Source organism: Papilio polytes, unplaced genomic scaffold (assembly GCF_000836215.1).
Source record: "Papilio polytes unplaced genomic scaffold, Ppol_1.0 DF824169.1, whole genome shotgun sequence".
Classification (NCBI taxonomy): Eukaryota; Metazoa; Arthropoda; class Insecta; order Lepidoptera; family Papilionidae; genus Papilio; species Papilio polytes.
The window spans coordinates 3,108,009-3,127,440 of record NW_013525035.1 but is presented as its reverse complement, the minus strand read 5'-3'; the positions used below and the strand labels follow the sequence as shown (position 1 = coordinate 3,127,440).

The following is a 19,432-nucleotide window of genomic DNA, read 5'->3' as shown; positions in this document are numbered from 1 at the left end:
TTTCCATATTTAAACAAACAAGTTAATTGAGTGGTTAAAAATACCTTATCGAGTACACAATAATCAACCAATACGGTTAGCTAACTGTAGTGTTAACCTTTAGTGGCAAAAACGCCCAACACCACGCCATCTGATGGTAAAGGTGGTGGCACACCGGTGTCGGTAAGGCGGGGCACACACCGGACTTGTCTGATAATTAAAGAGGCCAGCGAATGATAAATAACGACCGTCCACGTTTTTACTGCAGATGTCATTATCTCGACCAACTCTATCAGCCGTTGCTTGATTATGGACGGGATGTCTATAGAGCTGCAACGACTCGCAATCGTTATTAAAACTTTTGGTCCAATACTTATAATACTTTTTATTTTTAACAGAAATATGTAAAAAGAAATGTTTACAACTATTAAATTTTAAAAAGTTACTGCGGTTTGCTGAAATACACACATGCTTATTACTTATTTACATTAATAGCGTTTTATGTAGTATTGCATTTATGTTAAAATTTTAACTTGATTTTCAATGAAAATGTATTTGTATTATGACTCAATTATTACATGAAAATTACTAGGACTCTAACTTAATATGGTCATGAAACTGTTTTCCTGTGTTGGCAGCTCTATGTTATATAAAAAGTCTTCGCGACAGCGTAGCGCATGAATAATCGAAAAGTCCAAGTTGATGAGAAGTGCGTGAGAGCTTTTTTGTCGTGACCGCGATGCGTGTGCGCAGCCTGCGCCCTCTAAAAAACCTTAAGAAACAAATAATTTATAATTGACCGTAAAAAATGTCACTCGAGGTGAGGCGTTAATTTGGAGACGTTTAATTGCATTGTATGTTTTATTAGGGGGTGTGTATATAATAAGCTTTCTTATTTCCTTTTATTTCTTATTTTAGTTGTTTTGAATCCGATAGCCTATCTATTTCTAGCAATCCACACCATATGTGTAACTTTATTTTCAGTCTTTCAAGCTTAATTTAAGTTATTAATACTCATATTGATTATTAAGCTTAAAGCTTATTAAAATGATTCTTATGAAAGTTGAATTATAACACCATTAAATTTAAATTGTAAATATCAAGATGGCAAAAGTGAAAACATAAATTATATGGTTGCGTCGATAAATAAAGGCGAGACCATCGCTCAAACACATTAAACATTCTGCGTATGGTAATGACAATTTTGGGTTGTATTTCACACGAAGGTAGTAACTGCCCATGCCAAACATATTATGCGTTAACAATAGCAATACTGCACTCTACTGTTGTGTCTCACTGCTCTACCCTCGTGTGATACTGGCATTAATCACCGACGCGATTCGTATTGACTGTTTTCTACACTTTTTGTCCGACAAAACAATCCATTGTTCAGAACTTATAATTATAAAGACATTATTTTTGTTTACAGATGTCGAAGCGGGCCGTATAGTATGGTAGGTTTATTTTTAATTGATTTTTTATCCTTTATCCAAAGGCTGTATTTTAATAAACTTACAACTCTTTTTGGATAAATTTGTTTTGTAAATAAAATAAAACTTTCTTCACTTAAAGCTGGCAGATAACAGTACTTTAAATGACATTTGCGATTCAAAATTCATAAATCAACAACACATCTCAATTTTAGTCCTCCAATTAGATTATTTACTCCCTTCTTGAACGATTAAAGAATTTTATTTACTGTTGTAACACATTTCCTGGTACTTGATTCATATGAACTTAGCTTATAGAATCGTAAACGCATTTGGTCTACTATGTTAATAAGATATAAATAGATGTTTAATTTATGTCTGTACGTGCGAAACAATTAGATCAGAGTCAAATCTCAAGAAGAATTCTTAATAAGGTTAGGTTATATTAAACAGTACGCGGAACGCATTTGTTTACATTGTTGCAGTACATGTTAAGTATCCAAAACAATGTCGCAATAGGGTTGTCCAATCTAAAATTACCTCATGAATTCTTAGACGAATGATAATAGTAAGTAACTAATAGCGCTGGGGGGAGAGTTCGGGGAGGTTTTATCTTGTTATATGTAAAAAATGTTTAAAATTACAGTAATGTTGATCTGAATGTTGGGCAGTAAAAGGGACGGATGAAAGGAGAATACATGTGGCGGAAATGCGAATGTTATGTATGCGGGTGTGGGGTTAACATGACTGGATAAGATACGAAATGAGTATATTAGAGAAAGTTTGAGAGTAGCCCCAGTGGTTGAGAGAATAAGGAGTTTTAGCGGTTATTGAGGATGTAGTTTCACCGTGGGGTGAAATAAACCACTATATAATAATAAAACAGTTTATTGTTTCACGTACACGGATACAAGTTAAGACGTACACGTAAACAATATAAACTAAGAAAACACGTAAACAAAATGGCGGGCGAGAGGGCAAACGAGCGAGGTGTCAGCACAGTGTAGCAGCGCGAGGCGACTGTTGGCCGGCCGGCGCGGCGCGGTGCATGATTTGCAGTTGCACGTTGTGCGTACGCGCCGCGGGCGGCGCTCTGCAGCGCGTTGAAATTATATAGTGTGAATGTGGAGTGTGCGTGTCTGTCTGTATGTATAAAGTTTTGCCATATAAAATATATAAATTGAAATGTGTTTGTGAGTTATGAATGTGATGTTATGTTGTGAGTTGTGAATGTTTATGTGAGTGAATGTAATGTAGTGTAATAAATAGATAGATAAATAAATAAATAAATAAATAGATAAGTACACTACAGAGTAAAAGGTTAGAGTGGTATGGGCATGTTATGAGAGGAGATGAATCGCATGTAACAAGACGGACGTTAGTTATGAATGTTAAGGGGAACACCGGTAGACATAGACCTAGAAAGAGATGGATGGATTGCGTGAAAGGTGACATGATCAAGAAGGGAGTGATGACTGAGATGTCGGATGATAGAGTGCTTTGGAGGACAAAAACCCGGTGGGCCGACACTACGGAAGTAGGATAAGGCAGGGAAGATGATGATGATATTGTATAGCAACTTTTGCTTAGGCAATAAATACAAGATAATAATAGTTTTTACTTTTATTTTCGTTTGTTTGGTGCCTAAATGCCAATCACATAATGTTGTGTTATAAAATAACTAACAAAATAATATAAACACTTTCTCTCTGAATGTATTGTTGGAATTCCTTTAAAAATATAACTTAATACCACAACTTGAAACAAAGTTAGCTTGTTTACTTCCCAACCCTCTTGCAGCATTTATTTTTAAGTTAGTACGCCCTCAACATTGTAAGACCTTACACCAGCCGTCCGTTAGTCACGCGCCTTCGAGTTTATTGTCGTGTTTACTAAATTCAGAGCAACCCTTTTCTTTAAGTTCAATACGACTGGGTATTTGCACTTTACTGACGTTGCATTGAGGTGTTGTAATTGTTTTGATTCAGGTCATTGCCCGTGGTTTTGCAATAAACAAACTTTTAAAAGAATAAACATCGTAACTCAGAAACTTAAGCCCGCTACATTTTCTACACATGCACAGTTTTAACTGAACACTTCGGTTAGAACTGTGAGAACTGAGCTATGTATCACGCTTTAATAAATCAAGTCTTCTTTCGTGAAATATTTTTAGTGTATTAGTTCTATAGAGGGTTATTCTTATTAATTATCTGTTTGGATAAAATCTTAGACAATGTATATTGAATGAATGAATTGTTAGTTAATTTAATAAGATATATTTTGTTGTCTAAACAAAACTGTCTGCTGTTTGAGATGTATCAAGTCTTCACTATTATAAACATTATAATATTACTGTCCCTTACGTTCTCTTCGAAAACAACAGAGATAGTGTATGTCTAGATAAAGTAGTTGAATAAACACATGTTAGTACTAGGTGACGTGACCTGCCTTAAATAACTGTCATTGAATTATATGTTTGTATGTTGACGGTCAATTCACAGTATTAGCGGACTATTCGCGATATTATACGAAGGCTTGAAAAGTATTACATTGTGTCAATGTATTGTGAACACGTAATACAATTGTTTATTATAAATTTGTTATTGAATATGTACATAAAGGGATTCCCTGTTTAGATTTGATTGCAAACAGTAGAGAATTATAGGAGTATGAAATTGCTAACAGGACCTATGAATGTATATGAGTTTGTAATTGTGACTAGTGTTTTTTAGTAAAAACACCTGAATTAAACACAAATCTTTTGAGACTGAACAGCGAAAACACTACGCATTTGCACAATATGTAAGCACTACGCATTAATACCAAACTGTCGCACTACGCTTTGTGGTCAAAAGTTTGTCGTATGTAGTACATTGTGCCGTCACGTACCATTAATAATCCTGTAAAATATTATCGTTCTAACATTCCTTTGATATTGATTAAATTGCCTACCATTTACACGAGTCTTAAAAGATGTAATAGAAAAAAGGATATGGTAAAGTGTGACGTTCGTTTTGGAAATGTGTTCCGTAGATTCTGACAAGGATCGTACACGGAAATTTTAATAATTAAAATATTATTAGTAACGTATTCCATCTATCTTTTCTATCTAGATGCGATATTTTTTTTTAATTTTGTACCGCAAGTTTATAAAAGCAATGTATATATGAGGTATGAAGATTGTTACCTTATACTAGACTTACCTATCACACCTTGAAACTCGTTTAATTCTCATGAAGTGCATAGGAATTAGTACCTTGATGAGTTCGAAGAACAACATGACTAGACTTCATGTAGAGATATCTGTTTCAATAGTAAGCAAACCTTACCTTATTTTAATTGTTATAACTTTACCTATCAAAATAAATTAAAAAGATACAAGTTTTATTATCTTTGAATTTACACAACGTTCGTCAAATTCCATCAAAATAACTAAACGTAAAGAACTTTAATACGTTGAAATTTTTTACAATTAGAAAATTATTCAGTTAACGGCCTGTCCCATAACTGGCTGATATAGGCTCAGATAGCTTAAAAATGACGTTACTGCCAGGTACGGAAACATAATCCGATATTTGCATTACATATTTTAAATGTTCGATCGTTGTCAGACAATTTACAATTTGGTGGGACTCTTACAATTATTTATTCAATGTAATTGTAGAATCAATACATTAAAAAGCACTGATTGCGCGACTTAAGGAACCCTAAAAAAGGAAGAAATAGTTCGTGGAGTACAATAAATGCAGTGTCGCCGTCGGTTTTTATCTCGATTCTAAGAAACGCAGTGTATGCTTGGGCATACCGATCCGTATGCTACCTGATTAAGGCGATGCTTCAACCTTTAAATGGCTAGTTATTTCTTGAATGCGTATAAATTATTGTTGGAATTCTTTTAGGTGCTAAGTTCTTTATTTAGTACATAACTTGAGACATATAAATTACATTAGCATTGTAATATCTTACTTATTCTTGGTCGATAGGATTTTTTTATATAAAAGACCTAATTCGGCTGTCATTACAACTGAAATACTGGATTGAAATTACAGCTTTTTAAATGATGTATGCGACATCTGCCGTTTGTTTTTGAGCCTAACCTTTTGAAGACGTAAAAATAGTATTTTCTTGATAACTATTTCACAACACTAATCTCATTATTAAGTTCGAAGAGACATAAAAACAATCTCTGTTTGTTTTAATTCAGCATTTTGCTGACCATACCAAACTATTGGAAGACTTCGTATAATGTAGAACTGCTTAGTTTAATTTTAACTTTAAAAGGCAATTTATCCATTGAAATGTCTTCTACTCACCGTCCCCTTAACCGCGGTCGTGTCCGCAACGCCTGCAGTATTATAATGTAAAATGTCGTGCAGCGTGAATCATTCTTTATTGGATTACATTATATTGGCCGGAGCCCTCAGCCGGGCAGTCGCCTGCCCTCGGCACTCCGACCTCCACAACTGGTAAACAGCACGGTTTATTGCCTTTTAAGTCTATGGAAACAGACATTAGGCTTTAGGTTATATATAAGCCTCACTAATACTATAGTTTATCTATCAATTAACTGGTTGATAAACATCAATGTTCTATGCTGGGTTTCTGAAGTTTCCACTTATTTCGTCATTCCCGAGCAATAATAAGTGTTAGATTGAACGCAGTTTCAACGGAGTAAAACTACTTCATGAATTTATCCTAAAGAATGGTTAATCGTAGCAGGGAAACCGGACATAAGTCTCAGGATTCCACTGCGAATCTATATAGAAATATATTGTTCTCTCTATTTTCTTAAACGGATTGAGAGAGAGAGAGAGAGTGTTTACATGTTTAATCCATCCAGATAGTGTCTGCACAATACCAGTCATTCGTATTAAGTAAAACTCCGAATCGACATTGCTTGTACTTATAGTACAATAGAAAAACCTTAATTATTATTAATAGCACTCAAGTCGAAACATGAGTTTGCGGTTAAAAGTGCTAGGCTTGTACTCGGTTAGGGAAAAAACAGGCAGGGTTAAGGGATCTAACCGCAGAGGTAATGCGGCGCGTGCACTGGCAATTGTACTACGCTGTTACTACGGACTTGTAACATTTGGTACAGTGGTTAAGGGACCAGGATTATTAGTTCTTAGATACATTAGTAAAATGAAACTTAGATTACTATAAGCATACATTTTCCTACAGAAGGTTGACAGTCGACTAAGTATGTCTTTTATCCGACATCAGCAGTAATTCACACCCTTCTCATATCCTCTTTCACATCATCCTTCCATACGTTCTTTAGACTATCTCTACCTGTTATGATTAGCGCTCTATCTTTGCTTTCTAGGTTATTTGATAAAAACAATTTTAATATGTTATTATGTATGTCTCAAGTAAAATAACCGTTCTACAATCTTAATATTAATGGCCGGTTTCCCAGCTATCTAGAAAAAAAGAAAGATATCTTCATAAAATGCGTTTCCGAAGTAACAAATCGCTAGGTAAAGAAACTTCAGAAACCCGATAATAAAATCAGAAATGCGAATCGCAATATAATATTCAGAATTACCTAATTTATTTTAGCATGCGTTGTACTACACTCCCCCAAACGACCGCCTACCAATGTTAATTGCCTCATTACCTGAACGTATTCGCGCGGCGATTTCTATTTGTAGTTTATGATAGGTATCGACCGTTTGCTATAACGCCCGAAAGTTTTATACGATTAGAATATTAATTGATAAGTAAAAGAATTTAGGCGCTGCCGGCTAAGTCGTAAATTGGTTGAACAAACTGATGAATAGTCTTCACATTTTATATTCAAAACTACCTGTTCCCGTGCGGCTTCGTCCGCATGAAATTATAAAACTTTATTTTATTATTTACATTTGTCAAATTCTCAATTGCAAATGTCAAAGTTACCATAATAACGTTGCTTCCTTAATGTTGGCAGCTTGTAGTTTTCCATATTAACGTTTCTTCCTATTTATTTACCCCCTAAGTTTAATAGCGTCAAAATGTATAGCCTAAAGCGTGTCGTGAGTGTAGGGTTTTTTATTAAAGAAATAATTATTTAAAAATATGCTGTTATTGCTGACATCTTACGTTACAAAGTTGTGTGTTTACGCTTTATTATATTAGTATAGAGATAACTGATTTTTCATAGCAGAAACACGCATACAAAACATTGTTATCTCTGTTTTATACATAAAGTGTAAAAGGATGCATAATGTTGATGAAAAACGCATAGACAGAATATAAATAGTTATTTCTGTAACTTATAATATCGTATGAATACGTCATCGATGATACATTGACGTGGATCAATAAAAATCAAGAGGACTTGGCTCTCATCCATCTGGAAATTACTCCGAGGTTAATAGTTTATCTATTTCTTTGCGCGATATAATAAACGAAATAAAATCTTTTGTATCAATAAATATTAAAATGTAGATAACATGTCTAGTATTGTAAAATGTACTAGCTGTTCCCGCGCGGCTTTATCCGCATGAAATTATGAAAATTTTATTTTATTGTTTACATTTGTCAAATTATCAATTGCAAATGTCAAAATGACATGACATGATGACAACCTTGCTTCCTTGATGTTGGCAGCAACTTATGGTCTCTTTCCCACAATAGGTTTTATCCAAAATATTAACCCCCTAAGTTTAATGGCGTGAAAATATATAGCCTAAAGCGTGACGTAAGAATAGGGCTTTTTATTTAAGAAAAAATATTTAAAAATATGCTGTAATTGTTGACATTTTAGGCAACAAAGAAGTGTTTGTTTACGCTTTATTATAATAGTATAGATTTACAAATGATTTCTTATGAGTACAATATAATAAAAATGTTTTTTTATAAATCATAAGTACTTTAAAAATATATAGCATCTTATAGTATAGCACCCACTGTAGTATTACACTAAGCTATAATATCTGTAGCGTCAAATCACAGCGTATTAGACGCCAGTTCGTTTTAAAACTGATAAATCTATAAAATAAACGACTAAAGTATAAAAATACATTATAGAGGTAATAAATAAATTTCACCTCTAAATTTTATTATCTGATTTTATATTCGTAGCTGCGAGTTTTATATTTGACTTCCTTCAACCGTGTCGGGAATACGCTAACCGAATAGACACTGGATCTATCGTGTATTTAAATGTATCTAATCGATCGATATAAGATCTTATCGCCATTAGAATAAGGTTCACGATATCCAAATAGATGGTAAAGGTAATATTGTCTGGTTGAGGCGTCAAATCATTAGGCAGTCGACGCCGAAAACCAATAAAAAGTAGAAAACATAAAATGTTACTGTGAATGAAAACGTATTTGAGGTACGCGTCTGCAATAATGGATTGATTTCGAATTAGGCTGCGACTACGAAACAGTTTTATGTACTAGATGCGTAAGACATGGACTAGACATTACGTATTAACTGTTATTACGGCAAACTGAATTCCAAACATTGTCATCTCAGATTTTTCGAGTAGAATGATCTCCCTGTCCTTATCCTATCGTAGATTAGCGCATCAGGTTCTTATCCTCCAAGTTAATCTATCTTGGATCACCTCAGTCGCCACCTTCTTGATTATTTTTCCTTTCACGCAATCAAATCTCTTTCTAGGTTTATCTCTACCTCCACACTCATAACCAAAGTTCTTCTGTAACAATGCAACAATGTCATTCGTTCCTTCTCATAACATACCCGTAGCATTCTAACCTTAAACTCCCTAATTTCTCTACCAGCAGTGCTACTTACATACTTCCTCAGATATAAGATTTCGTATCTTATACATTGTTGGTTTTTTCATGTACAATATAGGTAGGAGAGATGTGTTCGCCAAAAGACTGCAAAACAATAAATAGCTAACATTTCTGTATTGTGGTAGAAGCGTAGTTTTTTGACATAAATGTTTATTATACCTACAATCGAGATCTAAATACTAAAAGCCTTATTCTGAATACCTGAATTCAGTCAACTACTTAATGCCATAGTCACGTGTTGTCTAGACGCGTTTAATTTAGAATTCGGACACTGACTTGATATTTAATAAGGCGATAATAAGCGGAACAATTGCTATTCAACATATTAATATATAGAAACGTCTGTCCGGAACACCATACAGTCGAATAGATCTATTACGTTAACAAATCGTATGTACGCTGTGATTAGGCTTGTGCGCCAGTGCAAGATATGGAAACGAATTTTGAAGCATAATAAAATTAAAGCCATATTTAGTGGTAATCAATTTTCTTTTACTCTTTATCAAAAGAAAATTTAAGCTTAGTGTTATTTGCCAAAAATGTTTTTTTTTGTTTACTTAAAGGCGTGCTATTCGACGTTCTTAAAAGAGGGAGATTAAGAGTTGATGCTTTATTAGTTATCTCTATTTATTGACTTCTTCGCTTCGTACTTATTTATTTCCGTTTGTACAATACAAAATAAAGCAATCTATAGCATATCTCTTGCTGTGTTGCTAACCTTACCCGCCGGACGCGCACGTATAATACGCTTTTGGCTCCACACCGCTCAAAGGGCCTTATACGTGGGGCAAGTTGGCGTTAGAGCTCATTGTAATTTATGGATGTCCACGCGCACTGCCCCGCGAATGCTAAGTCCCGATGAAAGGATTAACCGCCTGGCTAGTAAGCCAGAGCAGTAGCTCAGATAGACTTAGGCATCTGAATTTATACATTCGTTTGTGTGTCAGGTTTGTGCTGGAACGTTGTTGTGTCAGGTGATTAGAGCTGTGCAAGTGTTACTGTGAAGATTGATGCGAACTTTTGAATTGAATTATTCACCATTAATTCACTATACGTCATCACAGAGGAGCTTACCCTAGATTTGGGCTGTGACTAGGCCTTAGTCAAACTCGCTGGCCTAGTACGGGTTAGTTTTTCAAAACAAATCGGTGTTTTATGTTTTGAATTAGCAGAAGATAATGCAGAAAACATCTCTGACTGATTCTTTCACCATATAAACCAAAACATTACATTGTAAATTCCCCGATGGAAATACCATTGCAATGTTGTGAGATTGTGACCTCATCTTACATCCAAATTACTTCAGTTGTTTTTGACTTGATCAATTAATATTTTTATCGAATCGTCCTTGTGTTTGCAATCATAGTTCCACGTTTCACTTTAGCACGTGTCAGCATAACTTGCGTTGCCGACTGTACACATATTTGTCACCGCCTTAAAAGCGATGTAATAAGACAATTTGTGTTCAGTGCATAGCCTCAGCGAGTAGAGGCCATATCTAATGAGGAGTTCATGAGTGTCACCATTGTCTCTGGTGACTTATAGGTAATGTGGCAGGAATTACTCCGTGATGAGGCGACTTAATGATCGGATCAAGACAAAGTTTTGGCTCCAGTACTTCTCTATCTACTTAATTGGCTCAGTGATTTGTTATTGAATATCAATTTAGATCTACTTTGATGCGTTTGTAACGTACTGCAATGTGACCTTGATTGATAAGATTTATGCCAAGAAGGTCGCGAAAAGTAGATACGAGAAAAACTTTACACTGAAATTGTATTTAAGACTAGTCTGTTAATAATTTCATTACAAACGTATATAATAATTACATCTGAAGTTTGATGTACGATATCCCAAATCGATTTAATTCACCAGTGTACTTTTTACCGTCTTGAATGTCTACAGGCAAATATTAAAATAATTATCATTATATTGAATAGAGTTGTAAAATTCTTGGAACTTCATTTAAGAATAATCGTTCGCTCAGAAGAAACAATCGAATAAAGCGTTGCCGAAAACAGAGCCAAAAGTTAAACGACCCTCGTAAATACGGTATCGATATTAATAAAAAGTTGACGGAGAAATCTAGAATAACCTCAATGCAAGCAACACCAAAAGTCGAGATCTGGCCTCTTCTGAGAACACGTAGACACAATTCGACGACTAAAAAACAATTAATTCGTAATTAAGGGCCGTATTAAGAGATGGTATGAGAGCGCTGCATTGTCGAGCTCATTTAGGCGTAGGGATGCGAAGTGACAATGCTATCGATATTATACTTTATGAAAATTCCATTTTGCATTGAATGATCGACCCCAATACCAAAACAGCGCTAGAGATTTTTTACTTTGATGTAATAAGTAGCACAAATTGAAACACCGATATTTATCGAGTCTCGAGTTATACTAAAGTAACTTTTTGGCGTATCTGCCTCTGTAAAGCCTTGGACAACCAATTCGTAAGCCTCCGCGAGTCGTGACCTACAAAACAACAAAATACGACACTAATCGAATCCATTCAATACTTCACAATTCGATTTTTGAATGGCCGATAAAGTGCGACATTCGAAACGCGCTGCAATTTTGCATACGTAAACATCGTAAATCTCGTTCATTGAAATCGATATATCGATATCGATATTTACGATCGATTCATTACGGCACTATGGGCCGTGCCTTATCGAGGGGACAACGCTCGAGTCACGTCCGAAACAATCACATCTTCATTAATTATATGAGGAATGTTTGTGTACTTGTTTCACTATACGACAACTTTTAATTAATAGTATTCGATTTAAGTACTATTAAAATTATACTTTAAAAACTCGTTGGACTATTAAATAAGTTATTTTGACATAAATAGAATGACAATTGTACATAAACTTTCCCCAGTAAGTTATATATACAGAAAAAAATTCTATAAATACCTCTTCTATAAAATATTCCTTGTGTTTAACAGATGTGTTGGCATTTTTTCTATTTTCATTATTTAAAAAATAAATAATTATTACCGCTTTCACTCTGACCATGCAGCCATTGAACACGTGAAAATTCCGGTCTTATTAAGCAGTCGTAAAAGTAAAAAGTGGTGTTTACCTCGACCATCTTTGTGAAACAATGGACATTTTTTAGTAACCTAATAAAAGAAAATTTAATTTTCTACCACAGCATTTATGCTTGACGTTATTTAATCGTTTATTATCGCGTTGTTTTTTTAATCTATTTTCACTTTAATTAAGTATATTAATTATGCTAGTCTTTATTTATTTAAAACTAGCTGTTTCCGTGCGGCTTCATCCGTATGAAATTGTGAAAATTTAATTTTATTGTTTACATTTGTCAAATTATCAATAGCAAAATGACATGATATCAAACCATAGCAACCTTGCTTCCTTGATGTTGGCAAGAACTTATGGTCTCTTTCCCACATTATGGTTTACCCAAAACATTTATCCCCTAAGTTTAATGGCGTGAAAATATATAGATTAAAGCATGACGTAAGTGGAGGGCTTTTTATTAAAAAAAATAATTCAAAAACATTCTGTAATTGCTGACATCTTAGGCAACAAAGAAGTGTGTGTTTACGCTTTATTATAATAGTATAGATTAAAATATAACCTCTTTTGTATGTATAGAGCTCTGATTGTTTGTAGGCTTTTCTGATATACATTTTAGTAATTTCTTTTATCTGGAAACCGAAACAATTGATGGTGTCCATTTTTGATGATCAGTTGCTTATACTAATTTGAATACTACGTAATCATTTATTAATGTTTTAATAAGAACTAAATAATTTAATTGGACTGTTCATTTAAAAATGATAATAATAATCACATTTTAAAATATAGCTTTAGATTTTGACTGTTATATTAAAATGTTCTGGATATTTTAACAATGTTGACAAATTTCAATTACGGCCTTTGTGTTTTAGTTAATTTTAACATAAACATTCTTTCCGCTCCGCCGTCAAACGGGCCACACCTCAGTTCCCAGTAAGTGATAATGAGGGCCCGATGCGAGTAACTAAGGTGCATTTCGTGTCAATTTGTCGCTCAGGTTTTTGCACAAAAGCGCCGGTCAAAATTCAACGGTAATTAAATGCTGTGCACACGTAATTTTATTTGTTAATGAAAAATTTTATAACAAATACACGCTTAGTAAAGTCTTATGTTTATCGGAATAAGAATCAAATTCGCATGAATTAAACATAAGTTATATTTGTTTTTGAGGCTTCATATATGGAATTTGTTATTTGAGTTCATTGCACGTATTCTTACGTAAATATTATAATTATTTATTTGTAGGTATTTAATGAAGTCATTTGATATCTTGTTGCGTCTGTAATTATAGACTGTACTGTATACCCTTCGGCATAAGTTATGTTCCCATTGATCTTTGCAGCAGCTTCCCCCCTACAGAATTAGTTTATATAAGAGGAGAATAAATGTAAAATAGATTTTTTTCATACTATTAGGTGGCAAACGAGCAAGCGGCCATCTGAATCCACCAAAATGGAGAGCGACCGCTGCCCATAAACATCCGCAATTGCAGATGCGTTGCCTATCATTAATCGACAGATGAGGACACGCACATAAAGAGGACATTTCCCCTTCCTATGCGTCTCCTCCACCGTCAAAACCACTTTTCTTTCCATCCTTTCCTCTTAAAAAAAGAGTGAAAAGAGAAAGGGACTAAAATTATATAAACTAACTCTGTATAAGATCATATTTATGCGTTAATTATTAAGGAAAAAAAACACATTTATGACAGCTGCCTCTCCTAGACTTAGCTTAGTTCGTCAGTTGGCGACTTCCATAGTAGTAATAAATTACCCAAATGAGATTAAATCTTCATTTATAACTAGCTTTTGCTCGAGACTCCGTTCGCGTGGAATTAAAAAAACAAAAGCAAGTAGCCTATGAGTTCTTCAAAACTATGTTCAACAACTATGCCAAATTTCATCCAGATCAGTTCAGAGTCTTCATACTCTAACAAATTTCCATCTACCTAAACCTTCGTATTTATAATATCAGTGTGTTTAGTATGATTAAAATGCTTGAGTAATCACTTTATTAGTAAAAGAAGATTCAATTAAATTTTGTTTGCAGTTGTAATGCGGTCTAATTGAAATAACAAACGCTTCGTCAACTTAGTTAATAAGTTTCAACTAACTCGTAAAAATGAAGACGTAATGACGGCCAAATGGCCCAACGACGCCCGCGCACGCAAACTTAACACGAACACATTAAATTTTTTTAATTTGCTTTGAATATAAAAAAAACAGTAATTCAGTAATTTGAAAGCGGCTGCCGAATTAAATGCTAAATTAATATAATTAAATTTAATCATGTCTTTGTTACAGGTGCAAAAAGAGAAAATGATACGCGCGTTTGAAGATTTGCCGAAAATTAAACGTAAACGGTTATTATGACGGAGTGTGTGAAGTAAAACTATAAAGATGTTAAAGGAACTGACTTGAATACAGTGGTAATTTGTGGAACTGAACGATGTGGAACTGAGTTTGTGAATGATGCCTGATCGCGAGTCGGTAGGTCCGGGGACAACAGGTAGCGGTGGCTTCTTGCCACTTCAGTTCCCGTCGGCTTTCGCGGCGTTCCACGCGACCACGCCCCCCGGCGCACAGGCATCCGCCATGCACCACGCCACGCATTACCATCACCATGCCCAGTAAGTATCATAGTCATTTACTTAAGTTAACTGTATTACTCCAAAATGGTTAAATACTAGTTAAAAATCTGGTTATATTAAACTGTTAAAACTTCCGTGAGACATTATCTTAAACGAATTAAAGACGACTCCGGTAACGGCTCCGACTAATTTCGGACCTATCGGGGATCCATCTTCAGGGCGAGCACTTAAATTGATTTCTGCATTACATTGTGCTTTGCACTGCTGCTAGTACGAAAGCAAATTAAGTACTAGCCCTGAAGATGGACCACTAATCGGTCCGAAACTAATCGATGCCGTCACCGGAAGATCAAACGTAAGTTGTGCCGTCTTCAATTCGTTTACGTGGTTATATGTTTCACATTAATATGAATTACTACACTGCTTACGGTGTATACCGAAAGTACATATGTTTTTTTTTTTTGTAAATTGGTTCAGATAGTAGTTCGCAACCCTTTGCGTAATAATGTGTCGATAACTATGACTAGTGAATAATCCGCACAGGGTCCTAATGTTACGGTATAAAAAGGTTGACTTATGCTAAAAGGTATTTAAAACACTAGTTCGACAAATGTTATAGAAAAAAACCAAATGTAAACAGTAACGACTACTTACAACCATAATTCTGCAATGTAATGAAATATGTTCTTTATAGTTTTATATGAGGGCTAAAGGAATAGATAAGGAGTCATAAAATGACTAAAGTTACCGCTACCCTCTGTACACTGTTCCATTTTATACTTGAATGCTTTTTAAATACCAATTATTCGTGATGTTTCTGTTTTAACGTCTCATTATTGCCCTGTTATTATCATAAATAGTTCGGATTATAATCTAGTAGGTTTCGTCCGTTCAATGAATTCATCTACATATGAAATTTAATTATAAATTATCTGGAATAGCAAGTGTCCTTTAGTATTACGATCGTTCCATGTCTTCCACTCGTTCCGTAACGCCACCTCCATTTATCGGACCGGACTATAAAATAGAGTGGTTCATTAAGCATTCGACCAAGAACATGCTACCACATCTTTTTATTGCATAACTACATGCACCGCGTTTTTGTCATCATAATATTTCAACACCGACTTTGTAACAACACATTTTCAATTAAAAAACCACCGTTCTTTAGCCAACAATAATTATACGATATTTATGAAATACATCTTCATGAATTTACCATTTTATTGGCGCGATATCTTCGCAGTCACCTATTTTTATTGGACGAGAATTTTTATTAGGATCACTTTTTACTTTTATTAGATTAGCGGCGTCGGCCTCGGTTTACGGCACCGGACCTCGTAAAATCCAGTCCAGGTGGGACATGGTGTTACTTAAGGCTAATTTATTGCACAAATGCGTAGACTGTTAAATGCGAAGACGGTATTAATCTTTACTAACCGACCATTAAAAGTGGTACCCATCGACAAGTGAATGGAGCCCTGACAAATGAAGAACAGGAAGTCATCAAAGGAATTGAGACGTTTACAATGTTAGTATGGACGTTAATAAAAGCGGGACGGTGCGTTTCAACAAACGAGTCGCTCGCCTCGCTCAAAGGGTACGTGATGTATGGAGGCGCGGCTGCCTGCCCGCCTGCCCGCCTGCCCGCCTGCCCGCACGAGATGATTAATGTCCGCAGTCGTGCCCCGGGCCCTCTACCACCGAGATTAGTCAATACCCAATGAAATTAAACAACTGTTAATTCTTCAAACGCTACACTCGTAGCATTCGACGTCCTCTCCACTCACATTTCCATTATTTTATTGTTTTAACTCAATAGCGCTTTGTTCGCGAGGAACACCGCACTCGATCTTCCAGACGCAGCGGTCACTTAAATCATTCTCGCGAAGATGGATGCGGTGTGTGCCGTAGTTAAATTTATTTCAAAGCCTCCCCAACACAATAGTTACGTCTACGACTTATTTATTGTGATTGTTGACTTCTTTATACTTACGATAAATAATTGCATTCCGTATGAAGCGATAGGATTTATCTGTTATTTGTGATCTTGCTCACGGTGGATGCCTTTGCATTTCGTCGCCGGATGCCGCGCGGTCGACTGTACCCATTAACGACAGCTCTCGGTGCCTCATTTAACCCGCTGCCGCGATAATTGCCACCACGTGTTTATTTCCAAGGCATCTAATTATAGCACGCACAATGGGTTGGACACGATCGGTTATTTTGGATCCGTTCGCTTCGTCAAAGTCAATTTTGTCCGGCCACAAAAGAGGTGTTGCGCGCGGTCTGTCGTTTGATTCATTAACTAAGAACCCTTTGAACTGATGTATTGGAATCGTTCACTTTACCTATTAATCCTTCTTCGTCCTATTTGTTTCTCGCCAATGTCTTGTTCTTTTGTTTCTTTCCACATTCCTCTCATTTCAAGACCCATTGTTTGTCGATTTTAGAAGTTAAGCTTTGATACTTAATTAACACTATTTATTTAGTATGAAAGAAACTACTTGGCTAATAAATACTAGAATCTTTTCAGCTTATAATGTAACTGATGTACAAGCTTTATAAACAGCGTCGCATCAATAATGTAGAAACTCAAGGAATCTTTCATCTAACACATGCGTCCCCACAATGCCGTCTAAAGCATAATAAAGTGCCATTCTCTCGCCCGCATCCCACCAAGCTCTCATTGTGACTACGTCCTGTCTTCACAAATCATCGAGACACGAAAAAACACTATTATTATTGATGTAAAGACAAAAGCATTATAGCAACGTGATTGGTCGTCGTGTGTGGTTGTCCATTGTTGCAGTAACACGAAGTGTCGGCGGCAATTAGCAGCAATGTCTTTATCATGTTTAGGATCTAAATCTTTATTATTTAGGTGTACGTTTCTTTTATCGATGACATCTAATACCCTGTATCGTACGCTTGCTTCGTTACTATTTAACTTTGTGTCTATATCAAATACGATATTCGATACCGGTTTTTATTTGAATTGTAAACCACGGATTTATGTTTGTAAGCTTGGATTGGTATTTTGTAAGAGGATCGGAGAACAAATAATTATTATGTTATCAGTTATTTGAACTTTGTAACATTTCTTCAGTGTATTTTGTTTTTAGTCCTTACTTGTTGCATTTTTTATATCCCTTGGTGTCTACCTTTCTTCTATTGTTATGTACATTCTTTATTCTAATAATTAATCTCAATATTTTTTATAATTTGGTTAGTCTTAAGAGTCACGTCTTTCAAATCATAGCTCATTAGAGAGCATTATTGTTAATAGATTAACCTTTAACCGCTAGTTCGTCTTCTTCACAATGACCAGTCAATTTACTACGGTAATCTGAGGCATTAGTTATTTCATCACCCGGATTTGTTCATTTATATGTTAGTTATTAGTAATAGGAGTCAGATTCAATCTAAATGCTTACACTAACATTTTATTGTTCTTTTGTAATATCCTCAAGTCATACTTATATTCTTTATTTTATGACATTAAAGCTACAGTGATCAATACTCAAATGAATCACATACAATTCTAAAAATTTTTCGTCGCATCTTTTAGTGTCATTAAAAAATAAATGTACTGATTCTAAACGAAGTTGTGGATAATAATATTCCACTTCATGAATCTCATTAAACATTGGAGTAGTTCTCAAAAAGGATTTAGTGGCATTGCGATGGTTAGGGAAATTTTGAAATAAAACTAAGAGAAATATAATCAAGTTAACCCTTTGGATGCATCCAGATGATTCCTAACCGTGGTCTCCGGGTTATTAGTTTCCTGTAGTGACAATAGCGGCGCTGTCGGACAGGATGCAGGGAATGACCAATTTACGACCGGAACCTGTCTCGGGTGCGATTGACCGATCGGAATCTTTTAGTGAGCGGATCTGAGATTTTATTGGTCGGTGACTGGACACGTTATTGTTATTAGTGCAGGGGTTAACAGAAATTGTTGTATCTTTACTGATCAATAAGAAGCTTATTTGCACGCGATATCGTCCGCACGAAATTAAATAAAAAAATCTGTGGTGTAGTTTTCTAATGGTGAAAAATGTAGTATCAATTCGTGTCAGTAATTTTTGAGTTTATTCACTGCATAATTACAAAAATACAAACGTTTTCTGTTTATAATATTATTGACTAACAATATCTTTTATCAATACATTTTTGTTGGTATATTTAGCGTATCGAAGTGGGGGGGCCGGCGCTCGGTGATGAGATGAATGTAATTAACCTAAATACAAATACGCGGCCACTTGTTGAATTGTACGTATTAATAGAAACAACGATGACAGTTACGTAACGAACACATATCGAAAGTTTCTCTTATGTTGGTAAAGAAAGACAATGTTTTATGAACTTAATGTATAGATGAACTAATTGTATTGTAGTCACATTAATAAGGGTTGTAATACATTAAAGAGAAACGAACCAATGACACAGCGTACTCGCAATTCTCCGCCCAGTTTCGCTCCAGTGAATACCAGTAGTCCAGTAGCATAACAGTATTTAACAAAACAGTTTCAATTATTTCTTACTGTATAAAAACAAATAACGAGCTTTATTAAGTTAGAAATCACTATCTTCATCACAAGTCTGAAAA

The 19,432-nt window shown here is 35.0% G+C and overlaps 1 protein-coding gene across 6 annotated transcripts in view; it reads left to right on the top strand.

The window, feature by feature from the left end:
- The window catches only part of LOC106111406 (transcriptional activator cubitus interruptus), a 93,292-nt gene that overhangs the window by 31,349 nt on the left and 42,511 nt on the right, over positions 1 to 19,432 (top strand). For 5 of the 6 annotated variants that reach the window (XM_013293478.1, XM_013293477.1, XM_013293482.1 and 2 more), the window contains 2 exons: positions 1,409 to 1,433; positions 14,531 to 14,856. In XM_013293478.1, coding sequence (XP_013148932.1) covers positions 14,696 to 14,856 — 161 coding nt within the window. In that variant the 5' untranslated portion in view covers positions 1,409 to 1,433; positions 14,531 to 14,695. The remainder of the gene's footprint in view (positions 1 to 1,408; positions 1,434 to 14,530; positions 14,857 to 19,432) is intronic. The other variant, XM_013293479.1, reaches the window with a different exon arrangement.